The sequence below is a fragment of the Cynocephalus volans genome, chromosome 3 (assembly GCF_027409185.1).
Source record: "Cynocephalus volans isolate mCynVol1 chromosome 3, mCynVol1.pri, whole genome shotgun sequence".
Classification (NCBI taxonomy): Eukaryota; Metazoa; Chordata; class Mammalia; order Dermoptera; family Cynocephalidae; genus Cynocephalus; species Cynocephalus volans.
Window position 1 is genome coordinate 121,832,237 of NC_084462.1, and position 26,474 is coordinate 121,858,710.

At 34.7% G+C, this 26,474-nt stretch overlaps 1 protein-coding gene and 1 pseudogene across 1 annotated transcript in view; both read left to right on the top strand.

The window, feature by feature from the left end:
- MIPOL1 (mirror-image polydactyly 1) overlaps positions 1–26,474 on the top strand; it is a 296,888-nt gene that overhangs the window by 175,776 nt on the left and 94,638 nt on the right. Inside the window, exon 9 of the mRNA XM_063091188.1 lies at positions 22,429–22,523. Coding sequence (XP_062947258.1) covers positions 22,429–22,523 — 95 coding nt within the window. The remainder of the gene's footprint in view (positions 1–22,428; positions 22,524–26,474) is intronic.
- Positions 2,571–2,845, top strand: LOC134373833 (non-histone chromosomal protein HMG-17-like; annotated as a pseudogene).

The following is a 26,474-nucleotide window of genomic DNA, read 5'->3' on the forward strand; positions in this document are numbered from 1 at the left end:
TGGTCTTTTTAAAAAGTTGACTTTGATTCAGATAACTTTGATTATTTCTTGTTGATTTTTATAATAAATGAATAGGAAATTTATGTGCTTGGGCTTATACGCCTGAATAAAACTATTTCACAAACCATTTCACAGGGACTTATAAATTAGTATTTTCTTATTTGAATACTTTCGGTACTCTTTTTAATTGTGAACTCTTTCAGTAAAAAATATTTCTTATATAGCATTGGTTGTAAAGCTTTATCTTTATGCTTTTTACAATTGTTATGTTTTGCTAATTATATATTAATGAGTACATTACAAAAAAAATCTGCTTGTATTCTATTTTTTAAATTTCCATGTAAAATATAACTGATTAAAATGTTGTTTTCCTTTAAGAATGTTTTTGATTTCAGTTGTCATGGCTGTCTTTTTCAATAGCCGTTTCCATAGTCTTTTACATTTTCTTTACACCATATATATATATATATATTTTTTTCATTCATTAAAAATTTATATATATATATATATATATATATATAAATTTTTAATGAATGAAAAATGTATTTTTATTCATTATAGGTCACATAATCATACTCATTCTCCTTTCATTCATGTAATTTTAGAGTAATGTTATGGTTAATTTGATAGACAATGATTGTTACTTATTTAATATAAATATCTGAAAAATCCTTAGCTAAGATGATAATCAAGTTCACTTGATTAAACTTGCTTCACTAACTTTTCTTTTGGCAATATTTCTATGAAGACAGTTCTTTAGCTGATGTTGAAATGTATAGAAGAAATTCTACCCAAATGCTTGCCATGGACTGAATTGCAGATTGCATAATTTCAAAAATTTTTTGCTGGCAAGACAAGCTTCGTTCTGCAGGTGTTCAGGTGATGAAGTGTACTATAGATGTAGTGAAAAAACATACACGATCCTGAACAAATAAACAAAATACTGCTGACTAAATTTCTAACTAAATAGAAGGGCACCAGCATGTAGAGAAATGTTTACGACTCAAGTGTAAAGGAGGGGAATACTGTCATTTTGGGAAATGTTTACTTCTTGAGTTCAAATAAGAATTTAATTTTCTCTGTGTGCTCATGTTCTTAGGTAGTACCAAAGAGCTTAGTGAAAGGAATGTATCATGCCATGAGAAAAGAGAGTGGACTTTTTTGAAGAAAGCACATTCCTGCTGACACTTTAAGTGTTTTCTTGCATATAATTTTTTCCCCTTAGGAAATGATCTCAAAAATAGGTTGTGCCATAGATAGATATTCAATAATTTAATAGATATTCTCTAAAGACCGTAAATACTACATGATTAGTCTGTTTTCTAGGTGTTAAAAGAGGCAAATCTCATTAAAAGATGACTAGATTATTAGTGAAGCCAGTGAGGTAGTTAGTGGCTTTGTACATATCAGTGAGAATGACTTTCAGAGGTGTAGTAAAGAAGAATCAGGGGCAAGAGATATAACGAGCAACAAATGTAAGGCCATGGTAGTATCTTCTGAGATAGGTTTCATTCAACTTAAAAGATATAAGGAAACAATAAAGTTTTCGCAGTCTGATTTAGTGCACAAAGAAATTGTGCATGGTTCAAGACAAAGATATTAAATTACTTACGACTTAAAAAGTAAATTATATCAGTCACTAAAAATAAAAATACAAAGATTTCAGAGTAAATAACAGTGAGTGGAAAGAGATAAAAATTGAACTAAACTGTCACCTCTGGGGTCAACGTGATAGATATAGTGGCTCCTTGTACTAGCCAGCCACCAGAAAAAGAAAAAACAAACAATAGATATAGTAACATGTTTGAAGTTGGGGAAGAGGCTGGCAAAATAGTTAATGCACAGGTTCACGATTATTTACTGAATGGTAATCAAAAGTTCTGTGTTCTAATTTTTGTTCTGCCACCAACCTTTCTTTATAACCTTAGTAACTGAGAAAGTTTAAATAAATAATTTCCTAATGAGTGGTTTTCCTACTCCTAAAGGGTTCACATTGTTAAAGGCAGTTGTGAGGAATGTTTCAATTTCTACTTTTGAATATTTTATCAATTATATAATTACATTAGATAGATAGAAAATATACATTTGAAAAAGGTCCTCTCATTGTCCAGGAGTATTAATATTAGATTTTTGATTAGCCAAAGTTGTATCTCGTAATTTATGGAATAACCATTAAAAGAACAGAAAATGAATGTATAACATTTAAAATTAAATAGGGGGAAATTTGATGATAATAAAAGAATCAATTCAAAAGATAGCATGAACAGGTGATATAAAAAAAATGTAACATAGAACTAGTGGGACAAGTAGAAAGCACATTAAGATTACAATAAGATTATATATTTAAAACCAACTTTAAGGGAAATTTCATGAAATGTAAAGAAGCTGAATGTTCCAGTTAAAAGCAAAATTTGTTAGACTGGGAAAAATAATATATGCTGCTTGTTAAGAATTGCATCTAAAAAAGATGTCTGTGAAGAAGAAAAGGCAAGAACGACCCCTGGACCAATGGAGGCCCGCATGCTACTGTATCCTCATGTCCAGCACCTGTGTCCCCTGCTGTCTCCACCATGCCCAAGAGGAAGTCTGAAGGGGATGCTAAAGGAGATAAAGCCAAGGTGAAGGATGAACCACAGAGAAGATCTGAAAGGTTGTCTGCTAAACTCACTCCTCCAAAGCCAGAGCCGAAGCCTAAAAAGGCCCCTGCAAAGAAGGGAGAGAAGGTACCCAAAGGGTTAAAAAGGGAAAAGCTGACACTGGCAAGGATGGTAATAACCCTGCAGAAAGTAGAGATGCCAAAACAGAATAGGCACAGAAAGCTAAAGGTGCTGGAGATGCTAAGTGAAGTGTGTGTAGTTTTGATTACTGTGTACTTCTCGTGACTGTACAGTTTGAAATACTGTTTTTTATCAAGTTTTATAAAAATGCAGAATTTTGCTTTACTTCTTTAAAGCTATGTTGTTAGCATACAGAACATTTCATTATTTTGGGGGGGGGGGAGAGGCATATGTTACTAGTAGAATGTCTCCAAAGCTGGATTGATGTGGGGAAAATACCTTTCCCTTATAGTTTTGAGAGACTTCCTCTTGGCTTCCAGGAGGAGAGATCCCCTGACATAGACACAATTAGCCACCTTGGTACAAATGCCTTTTGGTGTGGAGAAACTAAAATTTGTTTTTATGTCCTCTTCTCCCTCTCTGCTTTCAGCATAGACCTAACTCCCCTAAGCTCAGATACCTGTTGGGACCTGACGCTCAGAAATTGGTTACTATTATGTCAAGCATTCTGGACTTTCCAGTGATGCCACTGAGAAGGCATCCCTCAAAAGTACAGCAGTTCCTTTTCTACATTGTGGAACTTCAGATTAATTCTGCCATTTTCATTTCATTTCCTGAAAGTCAGGGTTGGCTTGTGAAAAGTTGTTAAACAACATTCTAAATGTGAAATGTGAACCCTCACTCTAAAATTTCCCTCTTCAGAGCATCAAATAAAGACTTTGTTGGGTTTTATAGTGGCTTTCTGATTTTGGTAGTCCATTGAAGAAAGGAGTTTAAAAGTTGTTCTATACTGTTAATGATTGTCTGACTATGTCCTGCCTGAAATGTCATGGCTGTTTATGAAAAGTATCTTTAATAAAGCTGGATACAGTTAGAAAAAAATAATAAAATAAAAATTAAAAAGATGTAATGCAAACAGCCAAAAGAATTTTATTGTCCTATATTAATGTCAAGCAAAATATAATTTAAAGCTATGAAGTTTTTAAAATTTGTTTGTTTTTGCATTATGTTTAACATGTAAAATTGTGTCTCCCTGACAGAATGGTTTCCTGTCATAAGGCAATGTTATTTTTTGGCCCTTAGTGACTCCTGCTTTAGAGTACCACATGGCTTGAACTTGCATTTTAAACCCAGTCCTTTCCTATGTTATTTGCCTGTTACTTGATACAGTGTTATTCCTTACAGATATTATTATCTGTAATAATTTCACCTCAGAGTTTCATATATATTCAATAGCTTACATATTTGTTCACTTTGACATGACTATATTAGATAGTAAGTTATCTCATTTTATCATTGCATAATAATCCTGTGAGATGAGTATCATCACCCCATTTTAGCCATGAGAAAATTGAGGTTCATAGACCCTAATTTGTTCAGTCATAGAGCTGATTGCAGGTAGTGAAACTCAAGGTCTCCTAACCCCAAAGACTCTTAACCACTTCATTGGTGTTACCTCCTATCATTTCATGTGAAATAATGTATGTGAAAGCTCTTTGGAAATATGAGATGCTAACCTATTTTTATTTTTATTTTTTTGTTTTTTATATTTTGGGAGGCATTGTCACGACTTTTTACTTAAGTTACTGGACTTTTTTTGTAACATAGTTTATTGTACATATCTGTAGGGTATAGAGTTGAATATCATTACCTGTGTGCAATATGTGATGCTCAAATCAGGTCAAATAATTAGTACATTCAACATTATACAATATAATCGATATTCTTGGCCCTTTACCAATTCCTCCCTTATCCTTCTCCCCCTCCCCCTTTCCCACCTTTGGTAACCTCAGTTCTGTTCTCTTCTTTTGAAAGTTCAGTGTAGTATTGGGGTTGTTCTTTCTTTCTATATTATTTCTTTATTTTTTTAGCTCCCACTTACAAGTGAGGACATGTGGTATTTCTCTTTCTGTGCCAGGCTTATTTCACTTAATATGATTTTCTGTAAGTTCATCCATGTTACTGCAAATGGCAGTATTTCATTCCTTTTTATGGCAGAGTAGTATTCCACTGTGTATATATATCATATTTTCCTTATCCAGTCATCCGACAATGGACATTTAGGTTGGTTCCAACCCTTTGCTATTATAAATAGAGCTGTGATAAACTTGGGGGTACAGGTATCCTTTTGACATGATAATTTCCATTCCTTTGGGTATTTACCCAGCATTAGGATTGCTGGATCATATGGCAGTTCTATCGTTAGTTGTTTGAGGAACCTGTTTGAGGAACTGTCTTCCATAATGGCTGCACCAATTTGTAGTCCCACCAACAGTGTAGGAGGATTCCGCTTTCTCTGCATCCTCACCAGCATCTGCTAACCTATTTTTAATTGTTAACATCACAACATGCAATACTGTACTCAATTCAACAATATTTTATTAAGCACCTAGTATGTGCTCAGCACTATATGCGTGTCTTAGGACTACTACACAGTCCATTCCTCGACATGTATCTAAATAACTATAGTGTAAGATAGGTTGGGATAGTTATCATAAAGAAGGGTTTTACAGTCACTAAGGCAAAAACAATCCAAATGTCCATCAGCAATACAATGGATAAATTGTGGTTTATTCATAAAATGGTATACTGTACAACAATAAAAAGTAACAAACTACAAATTCAAGGAACAACATGGATGAATCTCAGAAGTTTAATGTTGAGCCAAAAAAAATAAAAATAAAAATCCCAGACAAAAAAGAATACATACACACAGTCCTTGATTTATAATGGTTCAGCTTACATTTTTTTACTTTACAATGGTGAAAAAGCAATATGCATTCAGTAGAGACCATATTTCAAGCACCCATACAGCCATTCTCTTTTTCACTTTAAGTACAGTACTCAGAAAATTGCGTGAGATATTCAGCACTTTATTATAAAATAGGCTCTGTATTAGATGATTTTGCCCAATTGTAGACTAATGTAAGCGTTCTGAGCATGTTTAAGGTAGGCTAGGCTAAGCTATGATGTTTGGTAAGTTAGATGAAATGCACTTTCAACTCACAATATTTTCAGCTTAGATGGTTTTATTAGGATGTAATCCCATAGTAAGTCGATTAGCATTTGTATTGTATTATTCTGTTGATATAAAGTCTTAAAACAGGCACAACTAATCTATGGTGGTAGAAGTCAGGATGGTGGTTACCTTTAGGGAGGGTAAAGATTAGGTAGAGACATGAGGAGATTTGGGGGTGATAGAACTATTTTATTTCTTTTTCTAGGTTCTGGTTAAATAGGTGCATTCACTTGGTCAAAATTCATTGATCCTTGAATTTTTCTGTTTCTACGAGTATGTTGTACTTCAACAAAACATTCACATAAAATACAAAACATTTTAAAAATATTACTAAGGATTTTGCAGGTGGGAGAAATTTTATGGAGTGAGAAGAGAATCAAGAAAGGATTTTATGGAGGAAGTGATAATTAAAATGCGCCTTGAAGGATAGATATAGATTTGGGGGTATGGCATAGATTTGATGTTGCCGATGGAGAGATTATAACTAGGCAGAATTTTGGGCAGGTAGTCAGTCCTTGGCTAAAGTGAAGGTGGGAGAATAAATGTTAGAAAGGGAGTTTAAAGCTACTTTGTGGAAGGTCTTAAATGCCAGGATGAGTAATTTATACTTTATAATTTCCATATTTACAAATATTTATTTTACATCTTTTTTTTACCCTGTATAAAAGCATGCATATGTACAAGCATAGTTTCAACTCTGAAGGAGCTCATGGTTTAGAAGGGAATATATATATTAGCATATTCTTTTAATCTTATTAAATTATTTAAATTTAAATGTTGATATAAATAATAAAACAAATAGCAATAAGAAAAAGAACTCCGTAAAGAAAGTGAGAAGATGTGCTGAAAGCTGTGCCAAACTGTCTGACTTCTACAGGCTGTCTATTCACATTCCTTGACTCTGGCACCTTCCATCATCCAAAGTTAGCAATGGCCAGTTTAATCTTTCTCACACTGCTATCTTTCAGGTTCTTTCTCTTCTGCCCCTCTCCTCCACTTTTAAGGATACTTGTCAATTACATTGGGCTGACCCAGGTAATCCAGGATGTTCTCCATCTAAGAGTCAGTTGATTAGCAATCTTAATTCCATCTGCATCCTTAACTCCCCTCTGTTATTTAACCTAACATATTCTGGGGAGTAGGATGTGGACTCCTTTTAGATCCATTATTCTTCCTATGATGGCCAAGATAAGAACTGCTCCCAAAGTACATGTGAGCATAAAACCACAAGTGGGATCAAATAAAAACATCTGGTTGGGAGTGAGGGATTGGGAAACAAGTCAGTCCCTAAGATTTAGTTTAAAAGGCTTTTACTAGGTTGTTTTATCCCATAAACAGAGTGCCTCAAGACTGCAGGCTTTTCAAAGGCTGTAGTAAAATAGGTTAAAAACTTGATTAAATTTTTTCTTATTATCTGTTTATATTTGTTAGATACAAATGTATGTGTGATATGCATTTGTGTCAAGGAAAACCATAAATATTTTTAGGTCAGTTTACATAGGTATTGCCATCAGTGAATTTGAGTACCAAACTTGAAAAAATTGGGGGTTTTCAGAAATTTTGTTTTGAATTTTACTGTTATGAATAAAGGATTACAAACCTGTAATTGTAATGATGTTATTAAAAATTCAACATAATATATTCTTTACAAAATATTTATTTATTTATTTATTTATTCTTAATTTTATTTTATCGATATACAATGTGGTTGATTATTGTGGCCCATTACCGATACCTCCCTCCCTCCTACCTCGCCCCCTCCCTCCCGACAATGTCATTTCTGTTTGCTTGTCATATCAACTTCAAGGAATTGTAGTTGTTATGTCTTCTTCCCCCCGCTGTTTGTGTGTGTGTGTGTGTGTGTGTCTGTGTGTGTGTGTGTGAATTTATATATTAATTTTTAGCTCCCACCAATAAGTGAGAACATGTGGTATTTCTCTTTCTGTGCCTGACTTGTTTCACTTAATATAATTCTCTCAAGGTCCATCCATGTTGTTGCAAATGGCAGTATTTCATTCGTTTTTATAGCTGAGTAGTATTCCATTGTGTAGATGTACCACATTTTCTGTATCCACTCATCTGATGATGGACATTTGGGCTGGATCCAACTCTTGGCTATTGTAAAGAGTGCTGCGATGAACATTGGGGAACAGGTACACCTTCGACTTGATGATTTCCATTCCTCTGGGTATATTCCCAACAGTGGGATAGCTGGGTCATATGGTAGATCTATCTGCAATTGTTTGAGGAACCTCCATACCATTTTCCATAGAGGCTGCACCATTTTGCAGTCCCACCAACAATGTATGAGAGTTCCTTTTTCTCCGCAACCTCGCCAGCATTTATCGTTCAGAGTCTTTTGGATTTTAGCCATCCTAAATGGGGTTAGATGGTATCTCAATGTGGTTTTGATTTGCATTTCCCGGATGCTGAGTGATGTTGAGCATTTTTTCATATGTCTGTTGGCCATTTGTATATCTTCCTTAGAGAAATGCCTACTTAGCTCTTTTGCCCATTTTTTAATTGGGTTGCTTGTTTTCTTCTTGTAAAGTTGTTTGAGTTCCTTATATATTCTGGATATTAATCCTTTGTCAGATGTGTATTTTGCAAATATTTTCTGCCACTCTGTTGGTTGTCTTTTAACTCTGTTAATTGTTTCTTTTTCTGTGCAGAAGCTTTTTAGTTTGATATAATCCCATTTGTTTATTTTTCCTTTGGTTGCCCGTGCTTTTGGGATCGTATTCATGAAGTCTGTGCCCAGTCCTATTTCCTGAAGTGTTTCTCCTATGTTTTCTTTAAGAAGTTTTATTGTTTCACGGTGTATATTTAAATCCTTAATCCATTTTGAGTTGATTTTAGTATACGGTGAGAGGTATGGGTCTAGTTTCATTCTCCTGCATATGGATATCCAGTTATCCCAGCCCCTTTTGCTGAAGAGGCAGTCCCTTCGCCAGTGAATAGGCTTGGTGCCTTTGTCAAAGATCAGATGGCAGTAAGTGTGTGGGTTGATTTCTGGATTCTCTATTCTATTCCATTGGTCAGTGTGTCTGTTTTTATGCCAGTACCATACTGTTTTGGTTATTATAGCTTTGTAGTATAGCTTAAAGTCAGGTAGTGTTATGCCTCCAGCTTTATTTTTTTTGCTGAGCATTGCTTTGGCTATTCGTGGTCTTTTATTGTTCCATATAAATGTCTGAATAGTTTTTTCCGTTTCTGAGAAAAATGTCTTTGGAATTTTGATGGGGATTGCATTGAATTTGTATATCACTTTGGGTAGTATGGACATTTTCACTATGTTGATTCTTCCAATCCAAGAGCATGGGATATCTTTCCGTCTTCTTGTATCCTCTCTAATTTCTCTCAGCAGTGGTTTGTAGTTCTCATTATAGAGATTTTTCACCTCCTTGGTTAACTCAATTCCTAAGTATTTTATTTTTTTGGTGGCTATTGTAAATGGGCAGGCTTTCTTGATTTCTAGTTCTGCAAGTTCACTATTGGAGAAGAGAAATGCTACTGATTTTTGTGTGTTGATTTTGTATCCTGCTACTGTGCTGAAATCATTTATCAATTCCAACAGTTCTTTGGTAGAGGTTTTAGGCTGTTCGATATATAGGATCATGTCATCTGCAAACAGGGACAGTTTGACTTCATCTTTTCCAATCTGGTTGCCCTTTATTTCCTTCTCTTGTCTGATTGCTCTGGCTAGTACTTCCAACACTATGTTGAATAGGAGTGGTGAGAGTGGGCATCCTTGTCTAGTTCCTGTTCTTAAAGGAAAAGCTTTCAGCTTTTGCCCATTCAGGATGATATTGGCAGTGGGTTTGGCATATATGGCTTTAATTATGTTGAGATACTTTCCCTCTATACCTAACTTATAGAGGGTCTTTGTCATGAATGAGTGCTGAACTTTATCAAATGCTTTTTCAGCATCTATAGAGATGATCATATGGTCCTTGTGTTTGAGTTTATTAATATGGTGTATCACATTTATTGATTTGCGTATGTTGAACCAACCTTGCATCCCTGGGATGAATCCCACTTGATCGTAATGAATAATTTTACGTATGTGTTGCTGTATTCTGTTTGCTAGTATTTTAGTGAGGATTTTTGCATCTATATTCATCAAGGATATCGGCCTGTAGTTTTCTTTTTTGGTTATATCTTTACCTGGTTTTGGTATCAGGATGATGTTTGCTTCATAGAATGAGTTTGGGAGATTTGCATCCGTTTCAATCTTTTGGAATAGTGTGTAAAGAATCGGTGTCAATTCCTCTTTGAATGTTTGGTAAAATTCTGCTGTGCATCAATCTGGTCCTGGGCTTTTCTTTGTTGGGAGCCTTCTGATAACAGCTTCAATCTCCTTTATTGTTATTGGTCTGTTCAAATTTTCTATGTCTTCATGGTTCAGTTTTGGGAGCTTGTGTGTGTCCAGAAATTTATCCATTTCCTCCAGATTTTCAAATTTGTGGGCGTATAGTTGTTTATAGTAGTCTCGAATGATGCCTTGTACTTCAGATGAATCAGTTGTAATATCACCTTTTTCTTTTCTAATTTTTGTTATTTGCATCTTCTCTCTTCTTTTTTTTTTTTTTTTTTTTTGTTAGCCATGGTAATGGTTTGTCAATTTTATTTATCTTTTCAAAAAACCAACTTTTTGATTCGTTGATCTTTTGAATTGTTTTTTGGTTTTCAATTTCATTCAGTTCTGCTCTGATCTTAATGATTTCTTTCCGTCTGCTAACTTTAGGTTTGGATTGTTCTTGTTTTTCTAGTTCTTTAAGGTGAAGTGTTAGGTTGTTCACTTGCCATCTTTCCATTCTTCTGAGGTGAGCATTTAATGCAATAAATTTCCCCCTTAATACTGCTTTTGCAGAATCCCACAGGTTTTGGTATGATGTATCATTATTTTCATTAGTTTCAATAAATATTTTGATTTCCTGCTTGATTTCTTCTTGGACCCATATGTCATTAAGTAGAGTGCTGTTTAATTTCCTTGTGTTTGTATAGTTTCCAGAATTTCATTTGTTATTAATTTCTAGTTTTAATCCATTATGGTCTGAGAAAATACATGGGATAATTCCAATTTTTTGGAATTTATTGAGACTTGATTTGTGACCTAATATGTGATCTATCCTGGAGAATGATCCATGTGCTGATGAGAAGAATGAATATTCTGAGGTTGTTGGATGGAATGTTCTGTAGATATCTGCCAATTCCAATTGGTCTAGAGTATTGTTTAGATCTTGTGTTTCTCTGCTGATTCTTTGCCTAGATGATCTGTCCAATATTGACAGTGGAGTGTTCAGGTCCCCTGCTATTATGGGATTAGTGTCTATTTCCTTCTTTAGGTCTAATAGAGTTTGTTTTATAAATCTGGCTGCTCCAACATTGGGTGCGTACATATTTATGATTGTTATGTCTTCTTGATGGCTCGGTCCTTTTATCATTACGTAGTGTCCCTCATTGTCTCTTTTTATGGTTTTTAGTTTAAAGTCTGCTTTGTCAGATATAAGAATAGCTACTCCAGCTCGTTTTTCTTTTCTGTTTGCATGGTAAATCTTTTTCCATCCTTTCACTCTTAGTCTATGTGAATCTTTATGGGTGACGTGGGTCTCTTGGAGGCAGCATATAGTTGGGTCCTCCTTTTTGATCCAGTCAGCCAGTTTGTGTCTTTTGATTGGGGAATTTAAGCCTTTTACATTAAGAGTTGTTATTGAATAGTGTTGATTTATTCCTAGCATTTTGTTGATTGTTGTTTGGTTGTCTTAGGTGTCTTTTGTTCCTTGCTTTCTGATTTACTGTTTGTTTTCTGTGTTTGTTGGTTCCTTAGGTTGGAGATAGCCTTTTTGTTTGTTTGTTTTCTCTTCATGAATGACATTTTTATTATACTAGTGGATTTATTTTTCTTGGATTTTTATGGCAGTGGTAGTTATTTTTCAGGAACCAAACCCAGTACTCCCTTGAGAATTTCTTGTAAGGGTGGTCGTGTGGTGGAGAACTCCCGCAGTTTTTGTTTGTCTGAGAAATATACTATTTGCCCTTCATTTCGGAAGGATAGCCTTGTAGGGTAGAGTATTCTTGGCTGACGATCTCTGTCTTTTAGTATTTTGAATATATCATCCCATTCCTTTCTGGCTTTTAGGGTTTGTGATGAAAAGTCTGATGTTAGCCTGATTGGGGCTCCCTTATAGGTGATTTGACGCTTCTCTCTTGCAGCTTTTAAGATTCTCTCTTCGTCTTTGCGTTTTGCCAATTTGACTATAACATGTCTTGGAGAAGACCTGTTTGTGTTGAATACGTTTGGAGATCATTGAGCTTCCTGGATCTGAATATCTGTGATTTTTCCTATACCTGGGAAGTTTTTTGCCACTATTTTGTTGAATATGTTTTCAATGCAATCTCCTTTTTCCTCCCCTTCTGGAATACCCATGTCTCGGATATTTGAGCTTAACTGTTGGTTAAGCTCTCCGTTGTGTTTTTTATTTCACTGAATAACTTCTTCAGTTTGGCAAGTTCTGCTACATTTTTTTTCAGGGCATTGATTTCCTTGTACATTTCCTCTTTCAGGTCCTGTATACATTTCCTCATTTCATCATGATGTCTAGCTGAGTTTTCTTGTATCTCGTTCAGTTTCCTTAGAATTATCACTCGAAATTCCTTGTCAGTCATTTCAAGGGCTTCTTGTTCTATAGGATCTAGAGCTTGAGATTTATTATCTTTTGGTGGTGTACTTTCTTGATTTTTCATATTTCTGGTATCTTTTCTTTGATGCTTCTTCATTGTGGCAGGGGGTTTCACAGTCCACAGGTTTGACACTATTGACTGACTAAGATGTTGCTGTGGTTGCCACTTTGGTATGGCTACCTCAGTGACTCCCTGTTCCCTGCACTCTGGCCCGGGCTGCTGGGATGCGTGGAGGCACCGCAGAGCGTGTGGTCTCTGCAGAGCTTCCCCTTCCCCTGCAGGATGTCTCCCTGCTCTGTGCACACTAGGCCAGGCTTGGGATGGAGCCGGGTGGCAGCGGTGAAGCCTTCGAGCTGCTGGATTGCGTGGCCTTTCAAAGACGTTCCTTTGCGCGGATTCTGCTACAGCTGCATCTGGCACGGGCCTCAGGCTGCTTCTACTCGTGGCGGAAAAGCGGCAGGCAGCTCTCCTCTTCCGCCATCTTGACAGTTTCAGAGAATAGGAAGTCCAAAGTCCAGGGAACACTTCTGGTGAAGGCTTTCTTTGGTGGCGACCTCAGTGACGGCAGGATATCACATTGCAGAATGGTCACCAACATGCTGCAGGCCTCGAGCCCGGGGGGGGGGGGGGGGGGGGGGCGCCGGCGCCCCGTCCTCGCCAAAGACGAGTTTGAAGTCGAGCTCGTTGTGGGAGCCACAGTTTGCAGTAGTCATCAAAAAATATTTATTTAAATTCAACATAATATAGTCTTAAAAAATATTTATGATACATGTGAAAAGAGAACCTCTCCCAATTTAGTAAATTGCATATGATTCATCAGTGATTAAAATTCAAAATGGGTCGTAGATATCTATATCATCCAAAAGTTTCCCAAGTGTTACACTAATTTATATTCCCATGAAGAATTTAAGAGATTTGTAGTCATTTTACATCTTAGCCTGTACATCCTAGTATTGCTAGGCATTTTAATTTTAGCTATTCTGTTGTGAATGAAATAATAGCATAGTGGGATTTAATTTTATTTCCCTGATAACTAGTGATGTTGAGCATGTTTATCATGTTTATCGGCCATGTGGATATCTTCTTTTATAAAATATCTATTCATATCTTTTCTTTCATCACCTTGAGTATGCTGTCTTACTGCTCCTGACATCCATCTTCTCTCATTAGAAATCCACTGTTAATTTTATTGAGGATCCCTTTTATATGATGAGTCATTTAACTTTTGCTGCTTTCAAGTTTTCTTCTTTGTCTTTGACTGCTAATATAGAAACATGGGCATGCTTATGCTTTTGTATTTTAATATTTAGTGTTGTGAGAAAACCAAGGAGATGCTTTGAGGGAATATGGCCTCTAAAAAAATAAACTGGTGGTAGTAAGCAATGTTAGATTGAGCAGTGAAGAGTTGTGGTGAAATGGGTTGTATTCAGGATACAAATTATGATTGGAAAAGCCAAATAGATTTAGAAATGAGACATTAACATAGTGATGTCAGAATTTAGAGTATCAGGCCAAATGGAGTCACAAAACTCTGAATAGTTAGGTCGGTGTCCTTGTCCAGTATCATCATTAGGATGAACATATCAGAGGTTAGTGTTCGTAGATCCACACAGAACAGGAAGGTCCAGGCAGAAAGAAATTGAATCCAAGTAAACAGACACAGGTCTGGATTTGAGATTAAGTCAAATCCTAGGAGATAGCACAGAATGGAATTCAGGCTAGTTGACTAAACATGGTGTCTTAAAAACCAGAATAAACTTGTAAAACAAGCAAAACAAACAGTTCTCAAATCATTATTAGACCCAGTAAGTATATTTTTTTCTCTCACTACTTCCCTAAAGTATGGTTAAATGGATAAATACTTGGAAAGTTGTGCTTCCTCCCACCAAACCAAATCAATCCAGAATTCCTTGGGAGCCAGTTATTGCAGAAGAGAGAAATCCTCATCGCTATTCCTTACAATTAAATTATGTACTGTTACTAATATTTCTGGGAAGGTTTTGTCAACATACTGCAAAGTTGAGGAAAACACTAGCCTTTTGTTACTAAATGGACTAACACCTAAAAATGATGTATGTGCCTCCAAAGAAAGGTTTGAATGCTATGCTAAAACAAGCTTTTTAGTAGCTACTATTACTACTGGATGACATATTGAAATAAACTTTGTATAGCTACTATTACTATTCCTATTTTACAGGTGAGGAAAACGTTAAGTAATTTACTAAATGTCACCCAGCTAATGAATGATGGACTAGATTTGAACTTAGGAAGTCTGACTCCAAAGTCCCTCCTCTTAACTACTATGCTATAAACACTAAGCAAAATTAGTTGCTTTTTTTTTTGTCTGATGCTAATTATTATCAATGAATCATATTACCTAATTTTATTTAAATAACGTCATGTAAGAATTGTTTTTTATTACTTGCTATGGATTGAATGTCCCCTCTAAAGCACATGTTGAAACTTAATCCCCAATATGGTATTTGAAATGTGGGGCCCTTAAGAGGTGATAAGATCATGAGGACTATGTCCTCATGAATTTAATAATCCATTCATAGATTAATGGATTAATGGTTTAGTGGGTTATCAGGGAGTAGCCTGGGAGCTTTGTAAGGAGAGGAAGAAAGCATGTGGAAGCACTCTTGCTCAGCCTCTCACCATGTGATATCCTGTATCACTTCGGCAATCTTCAGGAAGTGCCCACCAAGAAGACCCTCATCAGATGTGCCTCTGAACCTTGGACTTCCCAGCCTGCAAAACTGAAAGAAATAAGTTTTGTTTGTTTATAAATTACCCAGTTTCAGATATTCTGTCATAAGCAACAGAAAACGGACTAACACATAACTCATACAGTTTTTTTTAACATGGCGTCCAAATCCTTCTTGTAGTCACATATGTGGTTTTTGAGTGTTAGTCCATTTAGTGCCAAAGGGCACTAGTATAGTGTTTTCTTCAACTTTGCAGAATATTGGCAAAAAAGTAATCTTTTATCTTCTCAGAAATATTAATAATAGTATGTAACTTAATTTTAAGGAATAATAGTAGTTACTACACAGATATGTTATGAGAAATAAGTAAATGAATATATCTAATGCACTTAGAACAGTACCTGGTATATAGTTTCTATTTTGCTATGTATTTGTATAAAATTATAGCGCCTTATTGTGATTTGGAAGAAGATCAGAATTTTTTTTATGTTCTGCCCCTCATTAATAGGCAATCTACATAGTTAATATTTCTAACTCTTATTTTCCTCTTTTCTAAAATAGAAATAGCATTTATGCATTCAACAAAAGTATTCAAGCACTTACTATCTCCAATAAGATAATGTATTATAGTTTAGGTCTTTTATAAATCACATATCACTATACATATTTAAAGTATTGTTATAAATGCTGGTATTGGTATTAAAGATAAATAGCATTCATCTTAAATGATATATAATAAAAATATCCTTTAAAATCAAGTCTTAAAAATGTTTTCTCTTTTTAAAGATGATCATTGAAATCCTGTGACATATTTAAAAGGAGATTCTTGAGAAATACCACATTTTGTATGCTAATTTTGGGGGGAAGGAAAATTATAGGATCGATGACAGAGAACAGAAAAAATGTGCTTGCTACCTTGGTCAGTGGAGGTTTTTAGGTAAAGATATATAGAATCATGAGGAAGACCATAAACAGCAAGACTTCACAGGGATTCAGATATCTTTCAGTATGTGTAAAGGTTTTCAGGATACAAGCCAGATCTACACTGGATTTTTATTTTCTTCTCTTGTTTTGTAGCAGATCACCTCCACTTCTTATTTTCTGAGTCATTGATTTGGTGATTCAGCTATTTTTTGTTTTTCTACTATTTATTTAATAATCACTTATTAAAGCATTTACTATGTGCCAGGCACTGTTTTGTTTTACAGATTTTAACTTTTACCTCTAAGTCCTCTAAGATATAGAGTACAAGTACACCATTTTGTAGGTGAAGAAATTGAAGCATATAAAGATTGACTAACTTGCCAAGATCGGACAGTTTGTAAGTGGTGGAACCAGGATGTGATTCCAGTCACCCTGGTCCTACAGACTGTATTCTGCCTAACCGAAGCACGCAGAGCACCAAGCTGCACTGTCTTTCTGGCATACTTCTGCCTGCTCTCCCTTTCTGTGTTCCATGGCTTCTACTCACTGCATATGAATCAGTTTCTGCCTGTGAGTGTTTTGATTTCTGCTTTTACCACAAACTTTTTTTCCCTTTCATGTCATACCATCTCACAGATGACTAGACAGTGCCTATATGGCTGCTTTTGAGTAAGGAACCTTATCATCTCTGATCTGATAAACTGAGAGGCATGACATAAGAATAAAACATAACAGCTTCTAAGGAATCACCTCTAAAGAGCAATACAATGTGGCAATACACTGTGGTAAGCAATCCAAGTCTTCCAATGAAGGAGAGGTGTAGTTGAAATCTAGTCATTTTTGTCCTTCTAAAAATAGCTTTTAATTTTTTTAGGTATGCTTTTGTAAGATATTTAGTTATGTTTCTTTCCTACTAGGTTCTTAACCTACTTCTGAGGTTAAATAGTCATATCGTTTGAGTCAATTGTCTAGTTAGATGTATTGTTTGATGATATCTTATTAGATATCTTATAGATGTGTTTAATAGTATAGTGCAGTAATATATTTATGGTTCGTCTGTGAAATAATTCTATTAAAGCAAATAAAATACATAATAAATTATACAAATTGAAATGTGATCTTGTATTGTAAAGAAATATTTTCTGGATACTTGTATTCTAGTTCCATCTTTCCTTCTAACCAACTATGAAACCTTGAACAATTTCCAAGTGTTTCCCTGAACATGTTGTATTAGCATATCTGTTTCCTCATTTATAAAAGTAGAGGACTATATTACCTCTAAGATCCTTTCCTAGTCTAAAATTATTTGGTCCTATGATTTAATTTGTACTTTATGTTATTTAGCAGATATCACACATGAGATCAAATTTTCTGCTCTGTGATTAAAAAAACAAACTGATTTCCATTAATGGTCTTGTAGCTACCAAAGGAAGGTTGTAGACTGTAAATATTAAAAACATTTAAACCAAATATAACGAGATTTTAAAGTAAGATAGAAGTGGTTTCTCCACAATACCCATAACAAATAGTGTTCAGTGATGTGAACAGTGTAGTCTTTTCTTTGTTTATTGTTGCTTTGCCCCCCACAGATTCATCACTCCACTTCCCTTGAGTGACGGAGATGCAAAGGATTACTCAAAGCCCATCTCTTCTAAGCAGTGAGAAGCCCTGAAGTGGTTAACTTCCCCGGAACCCTCAAGTGAGAGGCATCACTTCCTTGGGAAATTAACCTCGAATTGGGGTTCTCTTCCTGCATTTATTTTCCAGACCAGGAAGTTACAGGAAGAGAACATACATGGGGTTATAGTTTAACAATATAGGCTGGTAACTTTCAGTGAAACAAGCCAGATGACATTCCAGTAAGGCAATTAAGTGGTCCTATCAACAAAAGCTTGATCTTAGCAAACATTCTCTCTCCCTCTAGCAATTTTCCAGTATCTATACATATCAATCAGTAACCTGTCTGTCCTTGACCCAGCAACCTTGCTGTGCTACAAATCTTTATCTTACACCAGAGACTTTATATCCTGAGGAAAACTTTAAGTCCTCCACAAGGTCAATATTTGAAACTGCAAGGCTTTGGAAAAACAGGCCCTGTGGAGTACATTTGCTTTAAGAATCCTCTACAGTTTATCATTCTAATTTACTAGATAAAATTGTAAGGAAACAATGTAGTTCATTTCTAATATAGTACTAGTACAAGTGATTGTCCTATTTAGGTGGCATTGCTCAGGATAGGTATCAAGATAGGTATATAATGGGACATTTAACTATAAAACTAACCTAATGTTAAACAACTTTTTTTAATCAGTAAGGTATGTTAAGAGGATATTTAAGGTGTTGATTATTCTGTGAATATTCATTATTGCCAGTAACTCTGTTATCAAATGATGAATTGATTCTCTTGTTTCACTTGGAACTATATACACACATACACACACACATACACACACACACACACATACACATGTGTGTGTGTGTGTGTATATATATGTATAGTGTGTGTGTGTATATGTAATAAGTGTATATATCTCCCTGAATTTTATACAGTGGTATAAAGGAAAAATATATATTTTGGACCAAATAGGCCTTAATTTGTACTAGGGTTCTATCAGTCACTAGATCTGTTATATTTAAAAGTTACTTGAGCTCCATGAACCTCAATTTTATCACCTGTAAAATAGGGATAATAGGGATTACCTCATAGGTTTGTTACGAGAATATACTACAGTAATATATTTCAAGCACTTGATACAATTCCCAACCTAACTAGGCATTCAGCAAATGGTATTGGTATTGTAGTTAAGCATAGATGCTTTAAAGTTATAGCAATGTAGGCAGCAAGTATGGCAGTGTCTTTGTAAAGTATATAACTATATCAATATATGTGTATGTATATGTATACATATATGTATATAAACACTCACTTAGCAAAGGACCTGACAATTCTATTCCTAGGTATATTTACCTAAGAGGAAAGAAAGCCATATATATATCTCCGTATAAGCCATATTTCCACAAAATGGAAATATTTATGACAACTTTATTAATAACTGCCAAAAACTGGAAACCACCCAAATGTCCATCAGTTGGTGCATGAATATACAGATTGTGGTACTTCATACAATGGAATACTACTAAGTGTTATAAAGGAATGAACTACTGAAATATACAGTAATATGAATGAATCTCAGAAACATTGTTAAGTGAAAGAGGCCATATTTGAAAGACTGCATACTCTATGATTCCATTTATATAACATTCTAGAAAAGGCAAAACTAAAGGGACAAAAATCACATCAGTGGTTGCCAGAGGCTGGGTAGAAAGAGGAGGCATAGTCTGCAGTGGTGCACAAGGGAACATTTTGGGATAATGGGAATATTCTCTATCTTAATTATGATGGTTGTTACATGACTATATAAATTTGTTAAAATTTACAGAACTGCATACTGAAAATGGGAGAATTTTTACTTTGTTTAAATTATAACTCAGTAAGCCTGACTTAAAAAAATCACTGTCCTTTTATATGATATTGCATGTATGTTTTACTTCAATAAAATTTTTCCTAAAAATATGACTATATAAGCAGAAAAAGTGTTATACTTGTATAAAATGTTTGCCTAAAAATATGGTTATATATAGAAATCCTGAATCACTGTAGGCTTTTCTCAAAAAATACATTTTTAACAAAATTTCAAAGTAGAGTATTCTAAATGGTATAGTATAAAGGTGAATATAGAAAATTTAATCCAACATAAATCAGAGAAAAAAAGAGAAGTGAAGAAAAAGGATGCTAAACATAAAACATGAAATAATATGTAAAAATAAGTCCAAATATATCTATAATCACAGCATACATGTATGAAAATAAATACTACAAAAATTTATATATGTATATATCAATGTGAATAAGTATCAAAAGTATACTATGGGCCAAAACAATTGTCTGTGAAATATGTAGAATAATAAATATATGAAGCTTGAGAACTATAAACTGTAAGATATATTATTTATAAGTACATAATTATGTAGTAAAAGTATAAAATATTCCTGGAGATGATAAACCCAGATTCATGGTAGTGTTTTACTTTGGCATTAGAGGGAAGGAAGGGAGTGTGACTGGTGAGTGTAATACATGGGCTGGGATGGGAGTTGTTTTTTTTCTTTTTATCTGAAGCAAAATAGCAATTTTTTAAAAAAAAATTTAAGGCAAGGTTTATAACAGTTTGTATAAAATGCTACCAGTTTTGTAAATAGGTATACTTATTTGCAAATATACATATATGCTTGTATATTCGTAGAGTATCTCTGTAAGGATATACATCAAACAGGTAACTGCTAATCTCAGGAGAGGGGATTTGTAGTACTGAGTTTTGGGGTGGGACATTTATTTTACACTGTATATTTTCTTACACTGAGTCTTGTTAGTTTCTCTTTCTAATGCATGTATTTATTTATGGTAGTATACACAATTTTTAATGCAGTTTTTAAAAAGTAATTGCCAGAAATATGGAAATAGGATGCCAGAAAAGTAAGAAAAAATTCTTGTTTGCTAATTTCGTCAAGGTTTTTTATACAAAATTTATTTTTGTCTTATAGTGTGATGGAATTTTATATTATTAATAAATCTAGGAAATACAAAAGAAGTAAACAACACATTTAAGTTAAATATTTTTACACTGCCTGTAACAGACCAACTTAAACTAGCCTGAGCCTCATCTCTCTTCCCGTTAAAGAATTTATCTACCCAGGAAGTCCAAGAAGTAGATCTGAATTCTAGGAGCACAAATGATGCCATCAGGATTTAGTTTTCTTCTGGGGCTAGTGGAATGATATTCCTTAAATACATGCAACAGAATATCTGAAGTTTTGTTAATTGAATGCATTATGTCTTTTTTTGTGCAATTCTTTTTGACTTACCATTAGTCACAGAGGGTATCTGTATCTTCCAGCTTACCATTTCAGTCACATTTTATAGTATACAGAAAATTGGCAAAGCTGTTAATTATTGACATGAAGAACCACCTATTTTTACTTTAAATGCTTTTTTCCTAATTTTCAATAATATTTTATTTTTAATTATGGAACACATCATGTTAAAGCAAGTACTCAGACATCTTAAATTTAATTACAAAGTGACTGGTAAAATTTGCTAGCCTAAATAAAAAATAGAGAACAAATTAATATCTTTGTGCCTAAATTTATATACAAAGATCCAAATTGTTGCATGTTTTTTATAATTTTCCATTATTAAAATAGAAAAGTGGCATTGTCTGTTTACCTTTATTACACTAATTTTCCATAATCAGGATTTCATAGTTTGTCTTATGACTGCATTCTTATGTAAGAAAATAATTTCAGCAAAATCATGAGTTGAGCAAAATTCTGAAACTCTGCCTCCAAACTTTCACTTACTTTTTAATAATTGGCATTGGTGTAGTTTTTGAGGTTTGTGACAACAATTCGCTCTGTGTTATCTATCAAACACCATTTAAAGTGAAAGACAACCATTTCATGCTAATTAAACTTTGAATAAACAGTACTAAAACCTGACTCACCAGTACCATATTTAAAAAGTTATGTTGAAACCTCTCGTGACAATGCTTAAATTCCAGTGGGAATGATGGTAGGAAGGTGACAAATTCTTTTTAAATTACTACTTTGAACCCTATCAAAATTAAAACTCGAATATTATGGTCAGGGAGGAACAATAACATCCCTTGAATAAAATATCCTGGCATTCAGGGTTGCTGCCTTCCTCCCTTCAGGGATTTTTTTCCACCTGCAGAAAAGGAATAGAAAAGGTTAAATCATATCTCTAAGAATCAGGTTGTAGTCTTGTGTATTTTTTTTCACATAAAATATCAAAGATGGCTTGACAACATATTTAGAATTTTCTGAGTTTTACTATTAATAAAGTTAAAAGAAAATCTAGTGTGATCAGGCAGTGGAGCCACATTACATTTGTATGTGAAACACCCATTGTGCTTATCTCTACTCTAGATATTGCTCTGAACCCATGTTCCACATTCTGAATTCTGTGTATAAAGTTAAACATTGCAGAAGGGCATATATCTGATGATAAAGATAAATAAGGTCAGAAGTTAGTAATCAGCAAAGCTGTTAAATTTAATGTTTATGTCTTCAGTATTTCTATTATTATTAATTTCTATTTTGTGGGAAATAATGAGACACTACTAAAAATATAAATAGCTTTTCAAATCTACCAAAAATTTAAGGCTCCTATTCACACTTGTACTGTATTTTAACATACCAAAACAAATGTTGAATTTTTAAAAATATTAATTACTTGCAGGCAAAGTTATTATCCATGCAACAAGCCAGAGAAACTGCAATTCAACAGTACAAAAAACTGGAAGAAGAAATCCAGACACTTCGAGTTTACTACAGGTAACATTTTTTTTAGCCTGGGGTTAAGTAAATATTCAGTAGCTCAAAAACTGGCATTTTTTAATGAAAAGAAATAGAATAGAAAATGTCAGAGCGCATCTCCCATAGTAAGGGTAAATACTGTTTTGTGATACTTTTGTTTCAGTTTTGTGTTGTGTATATGAGGGAGAGTTAAGATTGTATATTGGATTATATGTAACATATATATTTGCATAGTGGATCATGGTAAAAAAAAAAAAAGTTTGAAAAACACCCACTGATGTATGATGTTCTGTGTATTCTTTGATTACTAAATTTAAAAAAACCTCAAGTCTGAAAGTAAGACTTCACTAACTGGATCTATAGGTTATTAAAGACTTTTTTTAAAATTTGGACTTTTTCTCAGAATAATGTTAAATGCCCCAAATGCAATTAAATCAAAATCAGTTTTACTGAAATACAATTATGAAAGTATTATGTCATGATATATTGATATCTATGTGCATCATTATTAATGCATTAAATAACTAGATCTACCAGCAGGTCAATTAGCAATTGTAATTTCAAACCAGTGATGACTGTAAATGGTATTTTTGTGATAACTGCAAGCACTGAAATGTGATGTGAAAATACTAGTGGTTTCTACGAATGTAATAAACTCTCAAGAACCACTAGCACTATTACCGTAATTTGTTGCCTATGTTCATAATTATAGGAAATGCTGTACTTCATGAGAGTTGGTGAAAATGAAGATGTAATCTTTTCCCATCCCCTCATTAAGAACTCTGCTTTGGAGCAGTGTCATTGACATCTGTAATTGTTGGTTATTGTTATGAGTTGAATTGTGTCCTCCAAAAAAGATATGCTGAAGTCCTCACCCCCAGTATCTCAGAATCGACTTTAGTTTGAAATAGAGTATTTACAGAAGTAATCAAATTAAAATGTAGTCATTAGGGTGGGCTCTAATCCACTATGACTGGTGTCCTTATGAAAAAGGGGAAATCTGGACACAGTGAGAGACATGTACAGAAAGAAGAGGATGTGAAGACACACTGGGAGAAGACAGCTATGTGACTGGAGTGATATGTCTACAAAGCCAGGGAATGCCAGGGATTGCTGGCAAACACCAAATGCTAGAAGAGGCAAGAAAGGATTCTGCTTTACAGCTGTCAGAGGGAGTTCAGCCTAGCTGACACCTGATTTTGGACTTCTAGCCTCCAAAACTGTGTTACATTAAGTGTCTATTTTAAGCCACCCAGTTTACAGTACTTTGTTACAGCAGCCCTAGGTAATTAATACAGTTATCAAACACCAAGTATGTTTGGTTGGCCACTGACTATGGGAAATAATTTTCTTTGGCAGTTAGAATCAGTTTCTATAGGTGGGCATGCATGTAAGCAAAACCCTAATAGTGAATGAATACATCCCACCAATCCACTTTTTTGGGAGGGTGGGTGGTGGTGATTATAGAGACAGTATTACAGTCTTTTGCACCAGCAATTATCAACTGCAGGTGCCATTAGAATCACCTGATGTCTAAAAATCCTAATGTCCAGCCCATCCCAGGCCAATGACATCAGAATCTCTATGGGCAGGACTCAAGTATCTGTGTTTTCGCTCTCTAGAAATTCCCACACACAGCCAAAGTTTGAGAGCTATTTTGCATGCAAGTTTCAGTTAGCTGCATTAAATTAGGGTCTCTTCTTAGCAAAATAATAAGAAGAGGCATATATTAACCCTTTATTAAGACTTATGAATACTATGTGATTTGTGCCCTGACCATGCTTATTGCAGTGTGGTAGGTAGTAAATTCAATCCATTGATAAAGAGAATTTTTATAGAACCTTCTCTTGCCACCCTTCTGAGATGGGACAGCAGGTATACTGTTGATGAAGTGACAGTGTCCAAGAATTCTGAGAGGTGTATGGCAATCTTGCATGACATTACTTCCTGAAAAACAAACCTTAATGCCGGTTCTTGCATCTCCTTCTCTTTGCTGAATCACAGCAGATTATTGAATTATTTTTGAAAATTATAAAGCTGAAGTATTTGATTTTTAAAGACCTTTTAAAAATCTACATGAACCTAATAGAGTTACAGGATCTCTCCTAAATTGTGAGTTAGCAAGTATTGGCTCAAAGATATGCTTCCCAAGTACCCTTCTCACTGCTACTTAAAAAACATTGCTGGTGGTGTAGTAAAGCTACTGGGATTTGCAGTTACACAGCCATGTCCTTTTTGGCTTTAAATAAATGAACCTGCATCAAGCCCATTTCCTTTTTTAAAATGAGAATAATAGTACCTTCTTCAGAGGATTGTTGTAACTATCTTAGCTCTTAAGACAGTATTTGGCTTAGTGTTAGTGCTCAACCAATGTTAAGATAAATATCTTTTTAAAACAAGTAGTCAGTGAGGTAGGAGTAAAATGAAAAAGTATGATATCACTCAAGCCAACGAAGGAGATTTCCAAAAAGAAAAAAGCAAGGTCACATGTTGCTAAATGGTTAATTAAGGTAAGAATAAGTATTCTTTGTGTTTGGAATTCAGTGGCATTAGTGACTTGCACAAGAGTAATTTCAATAGAGTGTGAAATATAGAAGCCAGTTTTCTGTGAATTAAAGAATGATTAAAAGGAAAAGAAGCATAGCAATTTTGGCAATAGAGTAGTCCTTGAAAAAACGCAAGTAAGAAAGATGGTAATAATAGTTGAGAAGAGAGAAAGGTAGGTGAAGAATGTTTTTTGTTTGTGAAAGTGACAAATACTTGAGCATGTTTATGGCTAATTGGAAGGAAACAAGAGAAAGGATTGTTATGGAACAGAATTCCAGAGAAGGTAGGAATAGATGAAGTTTAGAGTGTCTTCAGAAGAGTTTGCCTTGACCAGGAAGATGGCCAAATTGTGATCATAGAAGGAGTGAAGGAGATAAGGAAAGCTGTGAGTGTAAATAAATTTGGGGCCACAATTAATTTTAATTTGTTCCGTAGGATGGGGGTCATTGTGGGCTTCTGAATGTGAGGGGGCAAGAGACTTTGAAAGGAATGACAGAGTTAAGAGTAGCTACTGAAGGGAATGGGAGAGATAATTGAATAAGGGCAAGGAAAAGAGTAAAGTCAAGCAATCCTGAGGACTCAGCTGATGATGGATGCCATCAGTTTGTATGAGTTCTTATTTGTACAGTTGTGTAATTTAACACATTCAGCTTACCTTGTATAGCAGCACAGAAGGTAAAGGATCAAAATGATTCAGGATTACAAATCTGCAGGGCAAATGTGATAGAGAGCAGAGAGGCTGAGGATTGTATTAGTCCATTTCTGTTGCTTATAACAAAATACACAGAATTGGGTATTTTATAAAGAAAATGAGATTTGTTGCTTACAGTTTCTGATGCTGGGAAGTCCAAAGTCCAAGGAACACATCTGGTGGTGGCAACAGTGACCCAGGGGTCTCACATTGCAAGATAGTGGAAGCAGAGAGAGGGAGAGACTAACCTCATTGTCTCTCTTTTTAAAGCCCTCTTAACCATGCCCATGGCCACCATTTTTAATCCATTCATTATGGCATGGTCCTGCAATCTAATCACCTCTTCAAGCCCTACCTTTCAATTATCAGAAGGATTTTCCACCCTCTTAACACTGTCACAGTAGGGGGGCACGTTTTGGCGGGGACACTCAGTCCAAGGCAAGGATACTAGCACAAGAGTTGTTCAAATGATGAATGATAGTCTAGGCTAAATAGGTCAGGAAATAAAGTCGAAGGGACATGTATACTGAGAGAAAAAGGAATCAAGAAACCCTAAATCCTGAGATCATAAAGTAAATGTAGTGGGAATAAGAAAATTCATGAGCTGAAAGGATAGGAGGTTGCAATCAGAAAGCAGGACATTGCTATTTAAGATCTCAGAAGTGAAGCACTTAGTTCTGAGCAATGACAATGTTTAAGGCATTGCATTAGAGGTGGATGGTTGAAATCAG